The 21,613-nt window shown below is 47.3% G+C and overlaps 1 protein-coding gene across 1 annotated transcript in view; it reads left to right on the forward strand.

Moving 5' to 3' along the window:
• PKMYT1 (protein kinase, membrane associated tyrosine/threonine 1) overlaps positions 1-21,613 on the forward strand; it is a 387,797-nt gene that overhangs the window by 129,363 nt on the left and 236,821 nt on the right. The window contains exon 4 of the mRNA XM_086931706.1: positions 6,233-6,339. Coding sequence (XP_086787832.1) covers positions 6,233-6,339 — 107 coding nt within the window. The remainder of the gene's footprint in view (positions 1-6,232; positions 6,340-21,613) is intronic.

Genomic DNA, 21,613 nt, shown 5'->3' on the forward strand with positions numbered 1-21,613 from the left:
CAACACCAGCCATAAAGTAATTGCATTAGACTTAGAAACGTCTAAAAAATGTACCTGGATCTAATCAAATTCTCCTTCAGATTAGCTGTGTGTTGACTTTGAAGAATAGCACAGGGCAACTACTATCAAAAGGGCACTTAGCCTGTTGGATTTTATTTTATATACAACTCTCTCCCAAGAGAGTAGAAAAATTCACTCCGTAATTATGCAATCTACCAGAGGGATGGTAACAATAGTGGCTTTCTTGGCTATAGTCTGTGTGTGGCATTACTCTGGCTGACATTTGCAAAGTGGCCCCATTGAAATCAAGCCACAGAGCGGCAGGTTACTAGTGCTGATTATGAAGCTTAGAGCAGACATCGTAGCAGAACAATTGTTGCTCCAAAATCTTTTACATTAAGCTGTGCCTCATTTATGTCTTTAACTATTGCGTCGTATACGCAAGTCTATAAAAGAGCCACTGCTTGGGAAAACAAAGTTACTTGCCTGAAGCCACACTTCAACAGCATTTGTATTTTTTATAGACTCGGGATAGAAAAGGTTTAAAAATGCGATTGAGCCTTAGGAATCGAGGTGAGATGGAAAGGGGAGGGTTTCTGATTCTCTGGGTGTTGGTTCTAATCATTGAGATTTTTGTCTCAAAGAAGATCGGTAGATCTTCGTAGAATTTGTCAGATTTGATGGTGAGGTGGGGGGAGCGGTCGGGGGGGGGGGTCCTTCCTATTTGCAGGATCAGATATTTAATGGCAGATTTTAAACAGTTCTTTGCTTTGAACTTGTTTAATTCTGTTTACAAAGTATCACTTTTTTGCTTTCTGGGTTGCATTGTGGTAATTTCTGATGTGCTTTTTGCATACCTCACAGTATGCAAGTTAATTTTTTTCTCAGTTCTTCCCTTTTGTGATGGACTTTTTGGGCTCGACAGATGAAATCATGATACACGGTTAGCGATGAGAATGCATGCAAGGAATCACCTCTTTAAGATTTTTATTTAGTACTTATTCAGTACACGTTGGATCTGTGTCCTCATACACACACTCCTTATTTCCATTAGATTCCCCTGATGAAGTGCCCAGGAGGCACGAAATGCATTGGGATCATCAGAATAATGAATTCAAGACTAAATGTATTGAGAAATGTACTGTAATATGTGATTTACAACAAATGCAGAAGAACATGGAATAAATTTGAATATTGTTTTTCGAAAAATTGCTTTCTTCAATTTTCGTTCTTTCAATTGGATTTATATGAACAAATCGCCACTAGCGAGTTTTCAAGCAGTGCCCAGAGGGACAAACTCTTAAGTCTACAGGACGCACTTCGTAACTAGACAGATTTATGTCAAACCACTTATTGGATGATTTGTAATGAGGTTTGGATTTTTTTAGTTTACAAGGGGACCGTGTTGAGAGTTGGTAATCCTGAAGTGAAGGGAACCTCCGCCAGTGTCATCTGATGACTGAACATATCTCATTGAAGACCTTTAGGAATTTGAGTGGGGAAGCCTTTCTCCAGAATGTTCAGATTGATGGCTTGTGTATTCCTTTAGTATTATTCCTTTGAGGTGTGCAGTCGCTTTTCCACATGTATATGACTAAGAAACGGTCTGAGCCTCATGTGGGTTTAACTGTTGGTTCTTCATGGCTAGGTTTTGTGAAAAGATTAGGTCAAGGGTGTATTGTGGTCTTTGGGTATGACCTGCAATTAATTGAGTGAATTCCTCTAAGTCAGGACTTTCCATGACTTCGGAGCTTGGTTATCGGTTGGGCTGTATGGCAATAGATTTAGACCTCAAAGTATCAGATGTTTTTTGAGATGTAGCTTGGGTCAGATATAAAACCTTGTTGAGAAGTAGCATTTTTTTCAGTATATATCAGGGTTAGAGTAAAGGGTGAGTTTGGGCAGGTGGAAACGTGTTCTGTTAACTGTTTGAAGGAGGAGAGTTTGCCTGTGTGATCTTCTGTCAAGTTAGTGATTTGTGGTAAATGATGGCCGGGCCTCCTACTCGAACACTAGTTCTGTTTTTGACTAAGATCTTCTAATCATCTGGAATTAGGTTATCTGACCGGAACGAAGCATCATAGTGAGCCATGTTTTTATAATTTCTAGGATGGTGCAGTTCTTTTATTCAGTTAGTTTTTGTATTTCTAGTAAGTCTTTGGATATGGAAGGGGAATTTATGAGCCCAACTTTAAATAGTATGCCCCTGAAATCAAGGTGCTAAGTTGTTTAATGTCAGATGAGTCCAGAACAGGGGTACATCAAAAGGTTGCTGGCTGGTGATTTTGCTGTATTTTTACTTGCTACTTTGTATGACAATTTGAAATCTGAAGAATGCGTCTGTTCTTTAGGTCTGAGGGATCAGGATGTGTATGGTAGGGTTGCCTAGGGGTCTGTATATATGTTATGGAGATTGTGGCTGGGTAAGTGGGTCATAAACATAGAGATTGTTCGCTGATGTAATCGTTGTGTTTGGATCTAGAAACTGGTGACCTGAATTGTGGGGTTTGGTGAATTCTTCACTTGTGCGTAATGTGTTTTCAAGTGGTGGTAGTAGGAGCTAGAGATGGCGAAGTCCCCCTTGAAGGTTTTACTTTCTCTGGATTGCCATATTATTCCCCTTGGGTGTTTTTAGTGATTTTGATGAGGCTGTTGAAAATCTGACTCCAGATCTGGGTGCCTGCCGTTCGAAATAGGAATGTGGAGGTTGTTGGTCTAGTTGGGTTTGTGCCTTCTTTCCGGCTCGGATAGGGGATCTCCATGAGTTGCTTAACCAAAGCGGTTGCACTCCGATCTGCCCAGGTCATCTCTGATAACTGCAGGTTAACCCGACAAGGGCCCCTCGCTGGTCGTTATCCAGAGCCTAGGACCAAGAGATCCACTTGCAGCACTGTTCAGTCATAGAGTAGGGATGCCACACCAAGGTTGATGGGCTGTAGAAAGGACTATATGAAAAGAGTGCGTTCTGGGAATGCTGATTCAACATTTCTCTGAGAATTCCCAACCTGAAGACATGGTAATGCATGCATGTGACTTTGAAAGATACCATCTTGGAGAACTGCAGCCACAGGTAAGTGACTGTCTATTTTCTGATTTAAAATTTCCCCGAATATGCCTGAAGTATCACCATAGAACACATCTACGTTGTCTGTAGTGACCGGGAGTGATATATTTTGCAAACATTGTACCGGAGTTGACTCTTGTTTTTTCCATTAGAAACTATTTGTTTCTTAACTGGGGAGTCCTGGCATACTTTTTTTTACCCACGCCCTATCAAAGACATCAGCCTTTCGGGACCGTGCAGGTTAGCAGTGGGCTGGGTGAATTTGTGTTATTCCAGCTTCCCTTTAAGTTCCTTGATTATATCATGCTCTTGTCTTTCTTTCCTTGTCCGATAGGCTGTTATTGGGTTCGTATGGAGGATGATTGGGGCAAACTATCAAATGAAAAGGAGGAAGGAGTCTGGCATAGTGCTTCTGTGTGCCACCAAAGCCCAATGTTTGTCTTCTACTGCCTATCCCTTCTGGTCCAATTGCCAGGATACCCTCTGGGTGACAGTGTAGCGCTATATTAGTATGCAAATACATACATACATACAGCCTTCAGCCAAGTGAGTCGCAGGACAGTGAGAGAGGGTAGCAGACTTCACTGTCCCATCCCCTCAACCCCTCAAAACTGGTCACAACTTCTTCTGCCCAATGTCCACTGAGCTGTCCAGTATGCAGGGTTATTGGCTGGACAATGATTGTGATAGACTGGATGAAGCTGGCTTGTTGGAATCTTCATTCCTATACACCTTACTTATTCCTGGGATGATTTGCCTTCTCTCGGCCAAGAGGGAAAAAAGGGGTCCAGTAGGTGTGTTTACTAAAGACAATGTCTATATAGTTAAAGTTATTTTTATTTAGTCCTTCTGTGTCTCTGTTCTAATATTTTTTTTGTCTGGTTCTTTGCGTCTCATAGATTCACGGGCATTTAAGTGGCAGTTTTTGTCCCACTTTGAGCTCACACCATGTTGATTTTTATAATAACATTAAAATAGTAGCTGATCCACTTTATTTGAGCACTTTTTTAATCTCAGTAAATTAATGCTTAGCTGTCAAATACCATAGGAGGATACTTCAGGTCTTTTAATACAGGTTTAGTGTGGGAGTCCTTGGCCGCTCTCTTGGTTAAGGAAACGATGCCCACTGCCTTGTTACTTGCAGGAGATATTTTTCCATTAAGCAACGGTTCATTAAACTTTTTTAATGTCCTTTTTCAGAAATAAAAGAATGTGAGCAGTGAGGCAACACCACTTCACAGAATATAAAATTTAACTTGCACTTTGTTAGCCAAGTTGATCTTCATCATTGAGGGCACAAGTATGGCAGTTTACCTACCAGCTGCCACATGAAACACACAAAAAGTGATGGGAGGAATGCCTGTAATTTGTCTAACCACTGGCATTCGCTGGGATAGCATCTCAACCCATCGTTCTTTTGCTCACCTTGCCACCTCAGTTGGACCCAGCATATGCAAATAAGTCTTGACCCTGCTTCTCATGCGAACAGTCCAGCTAGAACTGCCAGGCCAGGTCTTCCCTGAACGGAACACAAGCAACCCAGGACTGGTTTTGCCCTAGTTATGGGCTCATCAGCCGGGTACAACTTGGTTCCAGTGACACAATGAACATGCAACCCACGTCTGGTCATACCCATACCACTTAGGGTGGTATATGGAATACGCAAGAAGTGATGGGAAAATGCGTGCAATTGGTATAACCACTGGTAATTGCTCAGGGTAGCATCCCAACCTATCGTTCTTTTGCTCACCATGCTACCTCAGTTTCGATCCAGCCATATGAAAATCTGTCTTGACCCTGTGCCTCATCTGACAAATTTCCCACTTAAGAGTTGGATACCTTTGATTAATCTTAGGAAAATTCACATTCTTAGAACGGACGCAAATTCACATTCTTAGAACTGACGCATTCGGTGCGTCCTCATGAAGGTGATACTCAAACGCTTTTCTGTCAGAAACCATACAAAACCTTGCCAGTGCTTGGCATCATTAGCTTTCAGAAGATGCGTGCCTTTGAAGCCGTACAACTGAATTCTCTGTTTGAGGTCCCTGTAACCAGATTCTTAGGCATGTTTAGTATTTTGCGGCACAGAACCCCTGACAGGTCATTGATTCTTTTACTCTAGTCTTAAAAGTAGCACACAAAGGAAGTTCCTTCTTGGACCATGATGGCTCAAAGTTTCCCATTTCTTCATAAGATTGTCTTCCATCGTTCCTATTAGAAAGGATCCTTTTATTTTTCTTCAGGCGTACCTGACGAATATTATTGAGATCTTCAGTTGCCTTTTCTATACATAAAACACTAGCTCCTGCACCGGAGCTTATCGTGGTAAGCATTACTTTGTTCTGCTTTCATGCCTATTTACATATGAGGTTCGCTTTTTTGATGGTTTTAACTTCAGCTCACTGAGTTATTGGAAATGAAGACCTTTTGTGTTTGTAAACCATATATGTTTGTTTGGTTTAATTTTCCAGAGCCAGCATTGCCCTTTGCACTTCCTTAGTGCTAGCCAAGCATTCCTCGCAGGGCTAGGGTGTCTTAACAGCTGGATCATTTCTATCCAGGTGTTCCTGCTGTGTGAACGCTAACTCTTTCTAGTACACCTATAGCTCACTCTTATCGATAAAAACTTCTTGTAAAGCTTTTCAAGAAGCCATCCAGTCACAGAAAACAATGTGCTTCTGCCTGAAGGTTGGTGCACTAGGGACACTACAGCATACATTCTGATGTTATGGCAGATTCTAGAGGAGGGCAGATTGGCCTGAAGAATCTATTCTATTAGATCATGATGTTTCTCCTTTGTATTTGTGGTTCTCAGTTGGGATTTCTACATAATTTAAAACCAATATCTATGGTATTGTTCATGGAAATCTAGTCCAGAAGCACTCTCATCCATAAGCAGCATCCACATGTGTAATCTTAATTAATAAAGATAGTTAACTTATTTCGTTTTTCATTTTTAAAACCCATTTTAATAAAATATTTTGTTTTTAAATGTGTTCCTGTGCTCAGCCCATGTGAATAGTCCATTGGTGATGCATGATAAAGGGGCTCATGCTAGGCAACTATTAGTCTTTCATTGTCTGTCCTAGCTTGTACATGCAATCATTGATACAAAGGTTGCATTAGCTTTCTTAATTTGGTTACTTGTCCATTCTTCTCCTGCAGCCTTGGAATGACCATTCTTGAAATTGCCTGCAATATGGACCTCCCCAAAGGGGGTGACGGTTGGCAGCAGCTTCGCCATGGATACTTGCCCTCAGAGTTTACTGCTGGTGAGGATAGCTGAATGTCTCAGTGCTGTCACATGTCCTGTTTGTAATGTCTCTGAGTATCTGAAAGATTTTCCTGAAGTTATTTAATGAGTTTATTGTCCTTTCTCTGATGTATGATGCATGCCTAAGACATAACAAAATGGTACCAATGTAATGAACAAGTTTCAGCTGATTTTAAAATCTGTAAATATTCCATATGCAAGTGTGCTTATGTAGACAAAACACACATGGGAGTCACATGTACGAAATTCAAATTTTGCCTTTCTTAAAAAGTGACTCCATAGGAATCGCTATTTAGGAAATGCGAAATGATATGTACCAAATTTATGATTCCCTATAAGCTTTTCCTACAGAGTAGGAATTGCTTTTAGGGAACTGCAAATTGGAAATGCCATTACATTACCGCCTATGGGCAAAATAAGAAATCTTTGCTTTTCCTAATTTGCGATTTACTAATAGGAAATTGCAAATTAAGGAACGCAAAGCCAAGGGTGTCTCTGGGCTTAAGGCCCCCTGGAGGCACCCCAAATTTCCTAGAGCATGTAAAAGTGCACATATGCCCTAGGGGCATATGTGCGCTTCATGTCACATTAGAAAAATGCATTTTAAATGCATTTTAAAAAAAAATTAACACATGGTTACCATCGACTTCAAGTCGATGGTAATTGCGGTTCCCAAATGCCCAATTCGCATTTAGGAAGTGCTTTATACAGGTGCTTTGGAAATCGCAAATAGGCCATCCCTGTTTGCGATTTCCTTAATCCCGGTCTCAATTTGCGATTTCGACTGGTAGAAATCGTAAATCATGACTTCAATTTGGCCTTTGTACATAGGAAAAGGGCATTTAGCATTTCTTAACGAGCCGAAATAGCGAGTCGGCCCATTAAGAAATGCTTAATGGCTTCATACATCTGGCCTATTGTTCCTTAATCACACACTTAGTTGTGCGCTAACACACATACACAATCTGCATTTGTTAAATCATTCAACCACTTATGTAGGTACTCATGCACACTTCCTCCTCCATCCTCATTGTATGCACTTTAGCTAAATACATGATGTCATACCGTCTTGTAATGTAGGGGCTTGCACTTTTTTTTCCAATTTCAAATTGCTCTTTATTGCTTTCATCAGTAGTCACTCGAACACAGCATCATTTACAATTCAATACTTATCATTGATAGTAGCTGAGTCAATATAACCTTTCAAATAGCCTCCCCCTTATTTCCCCCATCATTTTGACCACCATCTCCCAGCTTGAGTGAACTGCCCTCAGGTCCAGACCATATGATAGAAGTCCGCCTGGGGCTGTCTGCACCTACGGCTTAGGTGTTATGCTCCCAGAAATATCTGAGCTACTCTGTGTTGAGAGACATGTTTGGTGTATTTAGTTATCTGTGTCAACTTAAACTTTTGGTTTCTGGTAACTATTTTGGGGTATTGTCTGGCGTCTGTCCATTTCATCTTGAACATGTCCCTTTCCAGTTCTCCTTCCTATTTGATCTTTACCTGGAAGGTATCTGTGTAGAAGACTGGCACCAGAGTCCGGTGCAATATGATAATATTGTGACTGTAACCCCCCCATTGTTAGTATTTGATCTAACAGCATTGACCTGTCTAGCTCAACATCTTAATTATTCCTTGTGCGCTGAACTGCTCTCGACGCCGCATGTGCCATGAACTCTCCTTTAGCAAGGGGGGGGGCGTGGCTAAGCGCGTGATGCAGCAAGACTGGCGAGTGTAGAGCTCCGGCGTGAGCTCCCCTTCCCGGGGCAATTATCCTGCTTTTGCCCGCACCAGTGGGCCACAAATTCAGAGGCTGATAAAAGAACCTACGACCTCCCTTTTAGCCGAGTGCGGCGCTGCTAGAACCCGCCGAACTGCAGCGGGAAATCTGTCCGGAGGCGAGCTGGGAGCCTGCAAGCCGAGCCGGTGAGGCGCCCCTACGAGAGGCCGTGGCTTGCGCCGGAAGTGCAGGCCCTGTGGAGGAAGACTTCGGAAGGCGGACACGGCGCCCCCTGGATTCGGTGCCGGTGCCGAGCGGGGGACCTGCGGACAGAGGTGCGCGCAGGTTGGGAAGGATCACGCCTGCTAGTGAGAAGAAGCTCCGGGTGTTGGTCCCAAGCGCCGCACCTTGGCCTGTAAGACGCCCGGCTGTGGGGACATCTACTGCCTGAGTTTGGTGCGCGGCATTTGGGGGACGCAGATATGAGCTGGTGAGGAGACCCTGGCCCGAGGGGGCCACTACCCGGCCAGACCCTGCCTAAAACATAAAGACACAGTGGACATTGGGGCTTGCGGCCCTGGCGCCGGGGCGCCACGGAGCTGGAGGCTACCTGAGGCGCCATCTTGGAGCGGGCTGGGGCGAGGAATTACGAGGCCCACTGTCGGGTGGTAGTGCCCACTCCGGGTCCAAAGTGAGACCAGCTGGTTGTTGGGGGATCCCCCCCCTAGGTGGGCTGCGGCGGTGACCCCTGGAGAGTGGCCTCGGACAGACACTGCGGGCCCGGAGGACGTCCCGCCGTAGGCAGAGTGGAACACTAGAGCGTCGGTGCTGCCGCTGGGACTTGCACCAGAGCCGGGATACAGGCCTCCCCGAGGCGCGCTCGCCGCCGGGAGCGGCAGCCAGCCCTGAATCAGAGCAACAACCTGGGGCCCTACACGGATGGCGCTGTGGAGCCGGCTGCCGGCGCACCGCCACCACTGCTGCAATTGAGTGTTTACTGAGGATTGGAATTCACGGAGGTCAAGGCGAACAGCCCTCACTGGACAAATCTCGGGGCGTCAGCCCTATACAACTGCACCGAGGAGACTCACCCGCCTGCCCATGTCTGGAGGAGTTCAAACACGCATGGGCACGGGCGGAACGGGAGGGGCGCAATCCAGAGACAGGATGAGCAAGCCCTTGAAGCAAGGGGAAGCTGACCTAGTGTCGGCCAAGCTGGACACTGTATTGGCAGCGATGGAAAGAATAGAGGAGTCTCTATTGTCCACATGCACATCACTGGAAGCGAAAATATACTGGGTCGCCATTGACCTCACACACCTCCGAGCCGACCACAGGAAGCTCGCAGACCGCACCTCTGCCTTGGAGACCTCTGTGTCGGATATAGAGCCTCGAGTCACTCAGTCTGAGAAACAAGTGAGAGACCTTCTCAATAGGGTCGAGTTCCTGGAGGACCGAGCGGAGGACGCGGAAGGACGGGCGAGACGCAACAACATATGGGTAGTGGGAGTACCGGAGAAATGGGAGGGGAGGGACCCCACGGCAACTGTGGAAAACTGGCTGCGTGCCCTGCTGCCGGAGGGGACATTGTCGCCCCACTTCGTGATAGAGCGAGCACACCGTGTCAAGACACGGCCTCTCCCGACGGGTTCGAATCCCCACCCGCTGCTGATCCGTATGCTGAACTTTAGGGATCGAGACTCAATACTGAGGGAAACGCGTAAACTCCACAACGTCCAAATTGATAACGCCCATGTCCTGTTCTTCCCGGACTACACGATTCAGGTACAGCGCCAGAGGCACTCCTTCCTGGCGGTGAAACGACGCCTGTGCCAATTGGGACTCAAATACTCCCTTCTATTCCCAGCTCAACTCAGAGTGGTGGCACAGGACAAAACACATTTCTTTTCCAATCCTGAAGAGGTGGAGTCTTGGCTGGACAGCGGCACAGATAAAACACCGCCGAGACAGACGCCTTCCACCCGAGATGCAACAGGGGCCCCAGACGGAGGCGCAGAAACAAATCACAACTGGCGCTTGAGAACCGCGTGCGGCCGGGCGTTGGCCCGCCGGAGGAAGAGATGCACCGGGAGCAATCTGATGCGCTTAGAGTGGTTGCGGAGATCAGCGGCTCACAGGCCGCGCGGTGTCCCCTGGAGACAGACCCCGGTGCCGTGCAAAGCGAGGATGAGGCAATATATGGGATACCGGACTCTCAGCAATCATCGGATCTTCCGGACATCACACCCCAGACGGTGGACCTGTTTGGCTGAGGAACCAGTACACTACTACCTCCCTCCTGTCTACTCCCACTCGCTCCCTCCCCCGCTGCTAGGCCGGACGCTGATCATTGAACGAGACACCTGACCACTAGAAACTGGCGGCCTCCGGACATGGGGACCCCGTGCCGCGATTTCCATGCAGGGGGAGTCCGTTACCAACAGAGAGACACAGTGAGTACCACCCCTGATCATATAATGAAGGGCGGATGAGCTGGCGGCCGGCTGCAGTGACATTGGTAAACGATGGGGCCTGTCTTGCTACCCCGCTTAGAGTGCCGGGTGCCGCCTGGACTCCGGTCCCTCGCGTGGGGGACTGACATACACCGGGGTTGAGGTGCCGCGGAATACTTACATCCTACTAACACCTACCTGGCCCAACGCACGGCCTTCTGTCATGACAATTGCCTCCCCGGGGGGGAACTGTTCACTCACGTCTGCTGCCTGATGCTGAACTTCTTGATCTGCTAAGCGAAAAGCAACCCCCCTAGACTTGAATGTTGGTTATCTTACTTGAGTGTTTGGACAGCTGCACGTTTGGCAGCCGCTCTTTTGGTATTCTATCCTGTATTTGTTCCCCAAGTTCCACTGATATAAATACGCTTATTAGAGACATGCTGTACCTTTATTTCCCTAAAACAGGTGATTGTGTTTGTGTTTCAGAGGTGGGAGGCGGAATGCTTTGGAGGTGGGGTCGGCGCGCTCGATTAGCAGGCATAGCAGGAGACACTTAGACTACTTTAATGACAGAGTCCAAGATATACACGTGGAACGTGCGAGGCATGCACACACCCTCTCGAAGGTATCAGATATACGCATACCTGAAAAGACCTTAAGTCCAAATAGCGTTCCTGCAGGAGACCCACTTGAATGACACTGAGGCACACATGCTGAGGCGCAGATGGCGGGGGCAACTCTATGCCACAGGTTACTCCTCGTACGCCAGAGGAGCGCTCATATGAATCCGGCCTGGGACCCCCCTTTGAAGTAGACCATTCCCACGTAGACCGAGAGGGACGCTTGGTGATAATACAGGGCAGATTAGACGGGCACCCCATTGTGTTGGCATCAATATATGCTCCCAATGTAGAACAGAGGTTTCTCGCGGACCTATCTGAGGTCCTTTCCCCATGGCATGGTCTCCCTTGGATCTTAGGTGGAGACTATAATTGCATATTAGACACCACGCTGGACCGCTCATTCCCACCTCTCCCGGGGGCCCCCATAATAGGGGCCATGAAAGCATTCAATTCCTGGGCGACCCAATGGGAGCTACATGACGTTTGGCGTAGTAGACACCCTGACACCCGCATATATTCCTTCTATTCGAGCGCACACGACCTACATGTGCGACTAGACAGGTTCATGCTTACGGCCGACTTGCTACCGCAGGTAACAGATGCACATTACATGAGTCGCACTGATTCGGACCACAATCCACACATCCTAAGCTTTGCGTGGACACGCGCACGTTCACCCATTCCCACCTGGATATTGCAACTAGACCTACTGTTAGACGCCCCGTTTCGGAACTCCCTGTCCGCACAGATAGGGCATTACTTTGAGGACAACACGGGCACGGCATCCACCCCCCAGGTGGAGTGGGATGCATTCAAGGTAGTGATTCGGGGGCACTGCCTGGGCACACAGGTAAATCTCTCGAGGCAGTTGGAGAGAGACTTAACAAAGATGGAGACGGAACTATTGCGAAGGGAGCAAGCTGCAGCCGAGGGAGGGGAAGGTGACCCGCATGAATTCAGGGAAGAACATGAGCAGTTACTAGAGAGGCTACGATGCCTTAACTATGCGGCTCATTCGGCACGCACGCACCACAGGGGAGACAAGCCGGGCAAACTATTAACCTGGCTAATTAGCAGAGAAGATCGGACACGCCCGGTGACGGCAATACAGACGGATGAGGGAGACATGCTTTATGCACAGCATGAAATCCATGACGCCTTTACCACCCATTATCGCACGCTATATTGTTCCTACTTACAGGCCCCTATCCACGACATTGTAGACTACTTGGCGGCCATACAATTACCGACGTTGAGCGATGCACAACGTACGGAATTGGCAATGCCTGTCACGGCAGACTAGCTCTGAGAGGTCATAGCTGCACTCTCCAATGGTATATCCCCAGGCCTGGATGGTCTACCAGCGGAGTTTTCTAATGCATTCTCAGCTCTGCTCATCCCGGAATTGATCAGGATGTACACGACGGCGATAGATGACTCATCACTCCCACCCACTCTTAACGAGGCTACCTTGATCTCCCTCTTTAAACCTGGCAGGGATGGAAAGAAGATGGGGTCATATCGGCCCCTTGCTCTCCTCAATACCGATTATAAAATTTTAGCGTCTACCCTGGCGCAGAGATTGGCCCCTCTCACACCGACTCTGGTACACACGGACCAAAATGGTTTTGTGGCCACACGCAGCACTTCTTATAACATTCGCCGGTTATTTAGGGTTCAGGCATACGCCACAACCCATTGGCTGACATCGGGGTGCTTGGTGCTTGACCTGCAGAAGGCCTTCAACTCCGTGGAATGGCCTTATCTTAGGGAGGTGATGCTGAAGTTCGGATTAGGAGAAGGCTTTACAGACATGGTTAGTTTGCTATACCAGGCGCCGACGGTTCGTGTACGCACCGGAGGTTTGTTGTCCGCAGCCGTAAGAGTACAAAGGGGCACGCGACAGGGCTGCCCACTGTCGCCATTGCTTTTCTCCCTAGCGATGGAACCACTGGTGGCGCTACTGAGAAGTCGAGGTGACACATGGGGTATCCCATTAGCGGCCGGGACCCATACCATTTCATTGTACGCAGATGACTTGCTGCTCTATATAAATGATCTCACACAGTTGCCTCAGGGACTCGCAGACACGTTGCAAGACTTTGCAGCCCTTTCGGGACTTACAGTCAACTGGAGCAAATCCGGTGTGTATCCCTTCAATCCTGACATGCAGGACTGTGAGATACGACTCGGCGGGGAGCGGCTGACCTGGCACGTCACCACGTTCCGCTACCTCGGGATACACCTTTACCATACCCCGGAAGATATACTGGAGGGCACCTGGTTAGGGCCATTTCTTCCCTAAGGGCTCAGATGGCCTTTTGGAGAACACTCCCCTTGAATGTACCAAGTCGGGTAACCCTAACAAAGATGATCGTGTTACCCTGACTCCTATACTATTATTCCAATCTACCGATATATGTACCCAACCGCATTTTCCGGGAGCTGGAAGCTATGACACGGGGGCTCATCTGGAACGCAGGACGGCCCAGAGTGGCATTGCGATAGCTCTATGCCCCCTACCAAAGCGGGGGGCTTGGCGGTCCCTGACCAGGAGCTTTATTACCTAGCCGTGCAGTTGCAAAGGGTGGTCGGCGGCTAGCCAGAAGAAATCTGGAGGACATGTCCTCCATTGGCCCGGCCCTGACACACACGCAAGCTCTCGCGCTGTTACACCCCCTGACCAGGGCCCCTCGCCCGACACATCTGCATTTAGCTGTTGCGTATCAATGTTATAAGCGATGCTTGTGGCTCACGCGAGCGGTAACACCTTATGCCCCCGCCCTTCCACTATTGGGAACCCCCAGCAGTAGAGGGACAGTATCGGTACCCATGATGGAGCACTGGGTGCAGGCAGAGATCGAAACGATGACTCACTTATATGCAGATGGCGCCCTATTTACATTTGATGGGCTACGGGCGGATACAGGCATACCAGCAGGACAGTTCTTGTTACATGCCTCCATAGTACGCACCTGCACGGCGACGTGGGGAGACATGACGGAAGAACCGCAGACTCACCTCCTAATACAATACTTACACATCATGGGAGGCGGGACACATGTGATACACTAGTTAACACAAGCACTGTTGACGCACACTGTTTGTAGCCTTCAGTCATTGCGAGAGAAATGGACGACAGATAGAGGTAGGAACTGGTCAGACAAGGAATGGGAGAGGATCCTGGAGGGACCAAGTGACATCCCCCGTAACTTCTGGTTCAAGGTCATTCAGCTCTACATTGTACATAGAGCATATCTGTCGCCGGACAGAATAAACAAATACTTTGATACTGAGACATAGGAATGCCCACGTTGCTCCCTGGTAGGCGCGGATATACTCCACATGCTCTGGACCTGCCCCAGATTGCACGCTTATTGGCTGGCAGTGACGACACTACTGACCGAGGGGGCCGGAGCGGAACTACCTCACACGTGGGAGGCCTGTTTACTTGGGTTATTTAGGAGAACGAAGCACAACAAAGTCCACTCAAGGTTCTGGGACCTAGGCCTTATCACCGCCAAGCGACTAATCACCAAGCGTTGGAAACACACTGATCCACCACAACCCCGACATTGGTACACCTCTTTTCACAACTGGGCGGAGGAGGTGACCTTGCGTAGAGAGGAAACAGCAGGCCTGCGAGCCATACCTATAGCGCAGCTGTGGGGAGATATCCTGCAGACTTTCCACCAGGCATACACCGACCAAGACAGCGCTCAAACACCGCCCACCCCTGCCGGTCCTCCCATGATAGCAACGCCATGGAGACAGAGGGCCGGAATGCATGATGCGACCGGGAAGAGCACAGGTGTGCTGCATTCATGACGCGACTGCTGACTGCCCTTCGCTGCCATCCTGGGCTGAAAGAGCCCCCCCCGGATGCACCGCCCAGCGGAGCCACCGCGCTCTGCTCCTGCCCCGGAGTGAGCCGCCCTCCCTGGTTGCTAAGTATCAGCCCGTACGGCTGCACGATTCCGCCCACACCGTGACACACAGACACAACACTCACCCTCACACCCCACCAGACATGTCTCGATAGCATATCCCCCTCGCACTTTCCCTCCCCTCTTTCAGGACCCTTTTTTTTTTTTTCCCTTTTGACTTACTTGTTCTCCAACATGACAGGGAGCCTCACCCGAGTTTCCTTCTATGCCATACTTCCCCTTCCCGTTTGCCCAGTTCCTATTCCTGATCCTCTTCCCAAGTTACCCCAGTTGGACGATAAGTAAAGAATTGACATCAGGACGCCATGGCTACCCCGGTGGACGAACATTAAGACAGATGCGAGATGTCACTAGCGGTGACTATTGGCACACGAGACAGAGGTCACGGGGACATCCCACACACTGGCTTTACAAGTCGCATCTATAACAAAACATGTGGCGTGGACGGCCCGAGATGCCTTTCTATAGGAGTACCTATATAATGCCACACTCCTGCTATAGTTGGGAATGCAGCCACCGCTGTTTCATTACCGGACACGTTAGCGCATCGCGTATAGAGGTATAAATAAACAATAGTTGTTGAGAATCAGACCGGATGGAAACATCAGCCTGGTTATAACTGGCACAACACTCAATGGAGATAATGAGCATGAGCTCATATTGAAAAAAATGAGGAGTTGTTGTATTGCACTTATGATTCCTTACTTCCAGCACTGATATCTAGGACATGAGACTATTACACTATGTAATATTGATGTTGTATATCATTGTTATGGTGCCTAGTATGATATAACCTCAGACTGTCTAACTTGAATGGTTGTAATATGTGATATTCTTATGCTATGTCCTCAATAAAACATATAAAAAAAAAAATGAACTCTCCTTTAGCAAGCCCATTCTCGTCCTTCAACGTCGCCATCTGTCAGCCTAAACGTCTCTCATCGTAGATATCCGCGCCTCTTGCCACGGCCGTCCGTGGATCCTCACTGCTGATTCGTGGAGTATAATGTGCCTCCGCCCATTTTCATCTTAAAGTTTTGCCAGCAGTGTTGAGCTACCTGTACCACTCTAAGATCAATATGTGCATCCCTGCATGTGCCTAGCAGCAGTCCTGTTATCCCTCATGACCTTGGGGCAATGTTTATATCAAATGCCTCGTCGGGAGTGGCCTCCTATAGCAACTGCCTGTTCCATATCAGATGGGAAGCGTAATAATTGCTTCAAAGTTAGGTGTGCCCATAACTTAGTTATTAGGGAGCACGTCATCTTAGCAAATGCCCAGCTTTTTCTTTTGTTTGCCATATCAGATTGACTAGGAGGCTCGCCAGCTCTTTGAAGAAGGATTTCTTTAAAATGACGGTTAATGCCATAATTAAATATTCGGGACGTGGCAATATTATATTCATAATGGGTACTCGCCCCATAGGTGAAAGGGGGAGTCTGGTCCAGGAAAGCAGTACCGATCTAATTCTGCAGGCCGCTTTTACATGTTTCCGGCAATCAATCGTTCCTTAGTATGATCCATCGCCACTCTGAGTTAGCGAAAGCTATCACGATCCCAACCCAGCTGGGGGTTAGTCCCTTTTTGGGGTCCATTCGTCCCCTCCCGGGGAGACCAGGAACAAACGTGACTCCCCTCAATTCACCCGGAACCAAAGCACACATGATCTTTCACAGGCTATTCTGTCAGTCATGCAAATAGAGCAGTGTATCATCTGCTTATAGTGAGACCATATAGATCTCCCTGGCTGACATAATACCCATTCTCAAGCCTTTTCCCTCCGTTTACACGCTAAGGGCTGTATGGCCAGTACGAACAAAACTTTGGGAAATAGGTATCCTTGCCGGGTACCTCTGTATTTCCCATGGTTCAGAAATTGTGTGCCACAGCATACCCTAACCACTGAAGTAAGCGGCCTGTTTAGGGTCACTCTGGTAACTCACAAGAACCTATCAGCCTTCCATACAAATGAAGAGTCGGTCAGACAGTAGAGAAGACAAACCAAAGACATTTATTGAAAGTACACTCGAGTGGAGTACGGTCTGACCAGCATCCTTAGATTGCTGCAGAGGGACTGACTTTTGTCCACCTGCAATGCATTAAGTACATTTCCAATACTCCTAAAGACACAACCAGACTGGAATTTTCCAGTTAGTAGCTGGTGAACAAAGGAAATACTGAAGGATGGGTTGCATTCCTGGGACCGGGCACACATTATCTTGCAGTCAGGTTACTTTGCCTGCTCTCGCCACTCTGAGGGGTGGGAGGAGGCCTATCTAGTCAGAAAGGTATGCAATAACAAGAATGTCTATTCATTAGCACAGCAAAACTCAACCTTGGAGAAATACACCACGGCGAATACATTGGCAGCTGCTTTTCACTGAGGCAGACACAAAATGAGACAGAAGTTAGTTTCGATCATTGCTCAAAATGGGTGTTAATACAAAATGGCGCAGCAAATGCTAACTTAAATCGTACAGTGCATGGAGTATTCTGCAAAAGCATTTTGTTTTTAGTACAACAGACCAGCCTTTTAGCATTCACTAACACATTTTGCTACTATCTAAAAGCAAATGACTCCCTACATAACAAAAGGGCCACCAATTACAAGCCAATAGGTGCGTTATCAATATTCAAAAATGCCTTAATCTATCGACATGAGATATTGTATATCCTGCATCATCATGGCCATTGTCTTAGTATCAAGTCCTGGAACCGTCTGTTTGGTCGTTAGAGTCTTTACACAATGAACACAGCAAGCAGGGAGACAATGTATGGACAGGCAACAGGTGAAAATTATACCAGCAACTACGGGTAAGAAAATAAGAAACTTCCAACCTCAGGACGCGAACAGGCCCCAGAACCATCCAGAGAGAATCCAAGTTCCATTCTCTTGGTGGATGTCGGATATGAGCCTGTGCAACTTCTGGATGGCAGAGTATACATTAGGGGCGTGGTCTGGGATGTATACACAACAGCTACTGCCAATGACGCAACAGGCCCCTCCCTGATCAGCAAGGAGGACGTCTTAATACCATCCTGTTTTGTAAGTCAACAAGCCTCGTAGCCTGGAGCTCAGCTGTAATATTTGTCAAAATTCCAGCTGTTGTATTAATGACCCCTTCTACAACTCTTGTGAGCTGACAAATGTTAAGGCTTTTGGACATATAACCCAAAAGGGTTATAATACCCTTCATGGCAACTGTAAACTGCTGCAAAGTGGTGTCTGTCTGATCTATATCTTCTGTATCAATAACCCTTCTGATTGGGGACAGGAATGTACTCTTACGCTGCAATTGATGGTCCTTCTGGTAATTGGATGGTGCTATAGACACTGGGGGAAGGAAGAAAGAGGTTACATGTACCTTGCCATCCCCTAGGAAGCCAAATATAAGCTTGAGACCCACAAACAAAATCAACATTATGTGGTGGGAGCAAAGGCGGGCTACTAGTCGTACTCCATGTATAGGTGGCATTGCAATTGCTCTCTCCTACTTTTACCCTCCCTATTCCCTGCACACAGAATCCAGCTGTTGAGATGACTACTGACACTGGCATCGCCTCTTCCTTATTAATATGACTTATCTGAAATGATCGGAAATATTCAGTGGCATTGAACCCTTGAAAGTCCAACATTTCATTTCGAAGCCATGTTTTGTTCTTTACCTTCTCATTTATATTCATACAAGCTGATGAGAACAATGTACCCGGGGTTCCTTGTCCTCCGGACCCTGTGGAATTAAACCCTTTGTGGAAAGGTATATATTCTACCACTGTGCGAGAATCAGCAGATGTCATATTCATAGCGGAAGAATAAAAGTGATCATGCACCATGGTAAACAGTTCAAACCACCCTTCACAACTTCCCATATAGGATAATGGCATCAATAACAGAATATCACTCTTATGTGTAACTGAGGGAAGTAAGCCACCGATCCAGCAATTAGTAGCATTAAACGTATCACAGGCCTGATGCAACATTTGTAAGAAAAACATTGTCTACATATGTTTAGCAATATTCCCCTTTGTGAAGGGCCAAAGTAACAAATGTATTTGGGGGGGGGGGTACAGGTGTTGTTCCAACCAGGGAATATACTGGGTATTTCTCCTCCAGGAACCATGCTCCTCCAAGTGCTGTTAAGAAAATCGCAACAATCACTACAAAAACTATTTTACTCTTCATGGACCAACTAGACTCATCCCGCTCTAAATGCGGTGCTGCAAATGGCTGCTCCTCCTGAGTAATGGATTGGCCAAACGAATACATTATAATCCATGGAAAGGAAATGCAATGGAACTGATAAAAAGTGTCCGTCTGAGCCTCACTGGTAGACTCCTATTGTTCATCAACATTGGTGCTATTAAGCACTGGCGGTGGAGCTATTAGATCCTAGCTATTGATGAAATCCCAAGTCGTACAGGATAAAGTACCCCTCTCCAGGGGAGCACGTTCAAGCTGTCCTTTCCAGTGTCCGAACAATGCACCAATCTCTCCTCTCCCTACGCTACTGTTACCTTACTTGTCGAGTCCATCCCTGCTAATCTGACATTTCCTTTAGTGCACTGTTCCTCTGTCGGACGCAAATTGTACCTAACTGCTCTAGGCACAGAGGGGTCAGGAAAAAGGGAGTCCCACACAGAGGGGCTAGTCTAAGATGAGTCTGGAATTGCCTTAAGCTCCGGGTGCAGTGCTGCATTTAGGACCTCGTCATTCTCGGCCTCTGTTTGGGTCCACGTGAGTTGGGCATCCAAATAGGGGATGAACCGCAGGACTCTCTCACACTCTGAGTCCCCGATGCCCTCACGGACCCACTGATCGTAGGGTAAGGGTAGAGGCACTTTGCGGCACTGCTGGCAATGACTCGAGTTTTTTCGGCCAGCGAACTTCACAGCGCTATGGGTGGAGAGGAGCACCTGGACTGGCCCCTTCCACCTCGGCTCCAGACTCCTCTTCCTCTGGAAATTGCGCACCAAGACAAAGTTCCAAGGCGGGATGTCGTGGCCTGTCCCCTCCGGTACTGGTGGGAGGCATTCCTGGATCTGTTGGTGAATAGAATGCAGACTTTTAGTTAACTTATACAAATAGTCCACCTGCAAAGGATATTCAATTTCAGAAAATCGGAGAGGTCGTGGGACACCCCAACCGTTCGCTGGGCGCCCAAACACGACCTCGTGGGGTGACAATCCTCTCCTAGAATAGGCTGTCGTTCTTGTAGACAAAAGGGCTAAAGGTAAAGCATTTGGCCACTGCAACCCTGTGCTCCCCTCAATCTTTGCCAATTTCATTTTGAGAGTACCATTTTACTTCTCAACCAAACCTGCTGACTTGGGGTGATTTGCAGCATTGAAATTTCTGTTTGATATTTAGCCCCTCACACACCAACTGGATCATTTTAGCATCGAAGTAACTTCCATTGTCACTCCAAATCAAACGGGGCAAGCCGAAGCGAGGAAAAAACTCCTTCAGGAGTACTTTTGCAGTGACTATTGCTGTGTTTTCTTTCGTGGGGTAAGCCTCAACCCATTTACTGAACGCACAAACAACCACCATCACATATTTCAAATTGTTGACTCGATCCATCTCTTCGTAATCTTATTGGAGGACCTCAAAAGGAAAAGGAGGGTGTGCAGAATTGCCAGGTGGCGTAGGGGTACCCTTTTCAGGATTGTGCATCATACACACCATACAATATTTGACCAAATGGGCGGCTGTCTTCTGGATGCTATCATTTTGCCATACAGGGTCTAACTTACAAATATCTTTAGCACTGATATGAGCTGGCTCGTGCACCATGGTGACTACGGGGAGAACATATGCATTTGGCAGCACCCATCTCTGTTTTCCTGACTTATCAGTCTAACACCCACCTTCATCCAAATGTGCTGTGCTGCCATATTGCTAATTCCTCAATAGTTGCCCCACTCTGTATCTCCTTGACACTTTCCAGTGTATCCTCAAACATGGTAACCTCGGGCACCCACCTAGCAAGACCTCCTACAAACATATTTTTCATCTTCTTTCGGGCGGTCTCCTTAGCTGTCTGATCTGCGAATGCATTCCCTTTTCCCACATTGTCAGTAATTGCCTTGTGGGCGCTGCACTTTACCATCGCTAATTTCTTGGGGAGTGTCAAAGCCGAAAAAAAGCCTATGTATAAGTGTGCCATGTTGTGTCTTCACCCCATGGGAAGTAAGAAATCCCCTCTCTGGCCTGAGACATCCAAAATTATGAGCGACTCCAAATGTGTGACTGTCAGTATAGATATTGACAGCCAATCCCTCACTCACTGGCTCATATAAGGGCAATGAGTTCTGCTGCTTGGGCCGACTGAAAGGGAACTTGTGACTTCTCAACTGCTGTGTACAGTGCTGGATTTGCATATGCAGCCGTTGTAGTGCCATCTGGTAACTTGAAACAAGATAATCAACTGGTAGGGAGGAGGAATAAGAGTCAATTCTTTTCCCCGAATCAGTATATCAAGCAATCAAAATTGGGAATGGATACTTGTAACTATGTGAAC

The sequence above is a fragment of the Lissotriton vulgaris genome, chromosome 7 (assembly GCF_964263255.1).
Source record: "Lissotriton vulgaris chromosome 7, aLisVul1.2, whole genome shotgun sequence".
NCBI lineage: Eukaryota > Metazoa > Chordata > Amphibia > Caudata > Salamandridae > Lissotriton > Lissotriton vulgaris.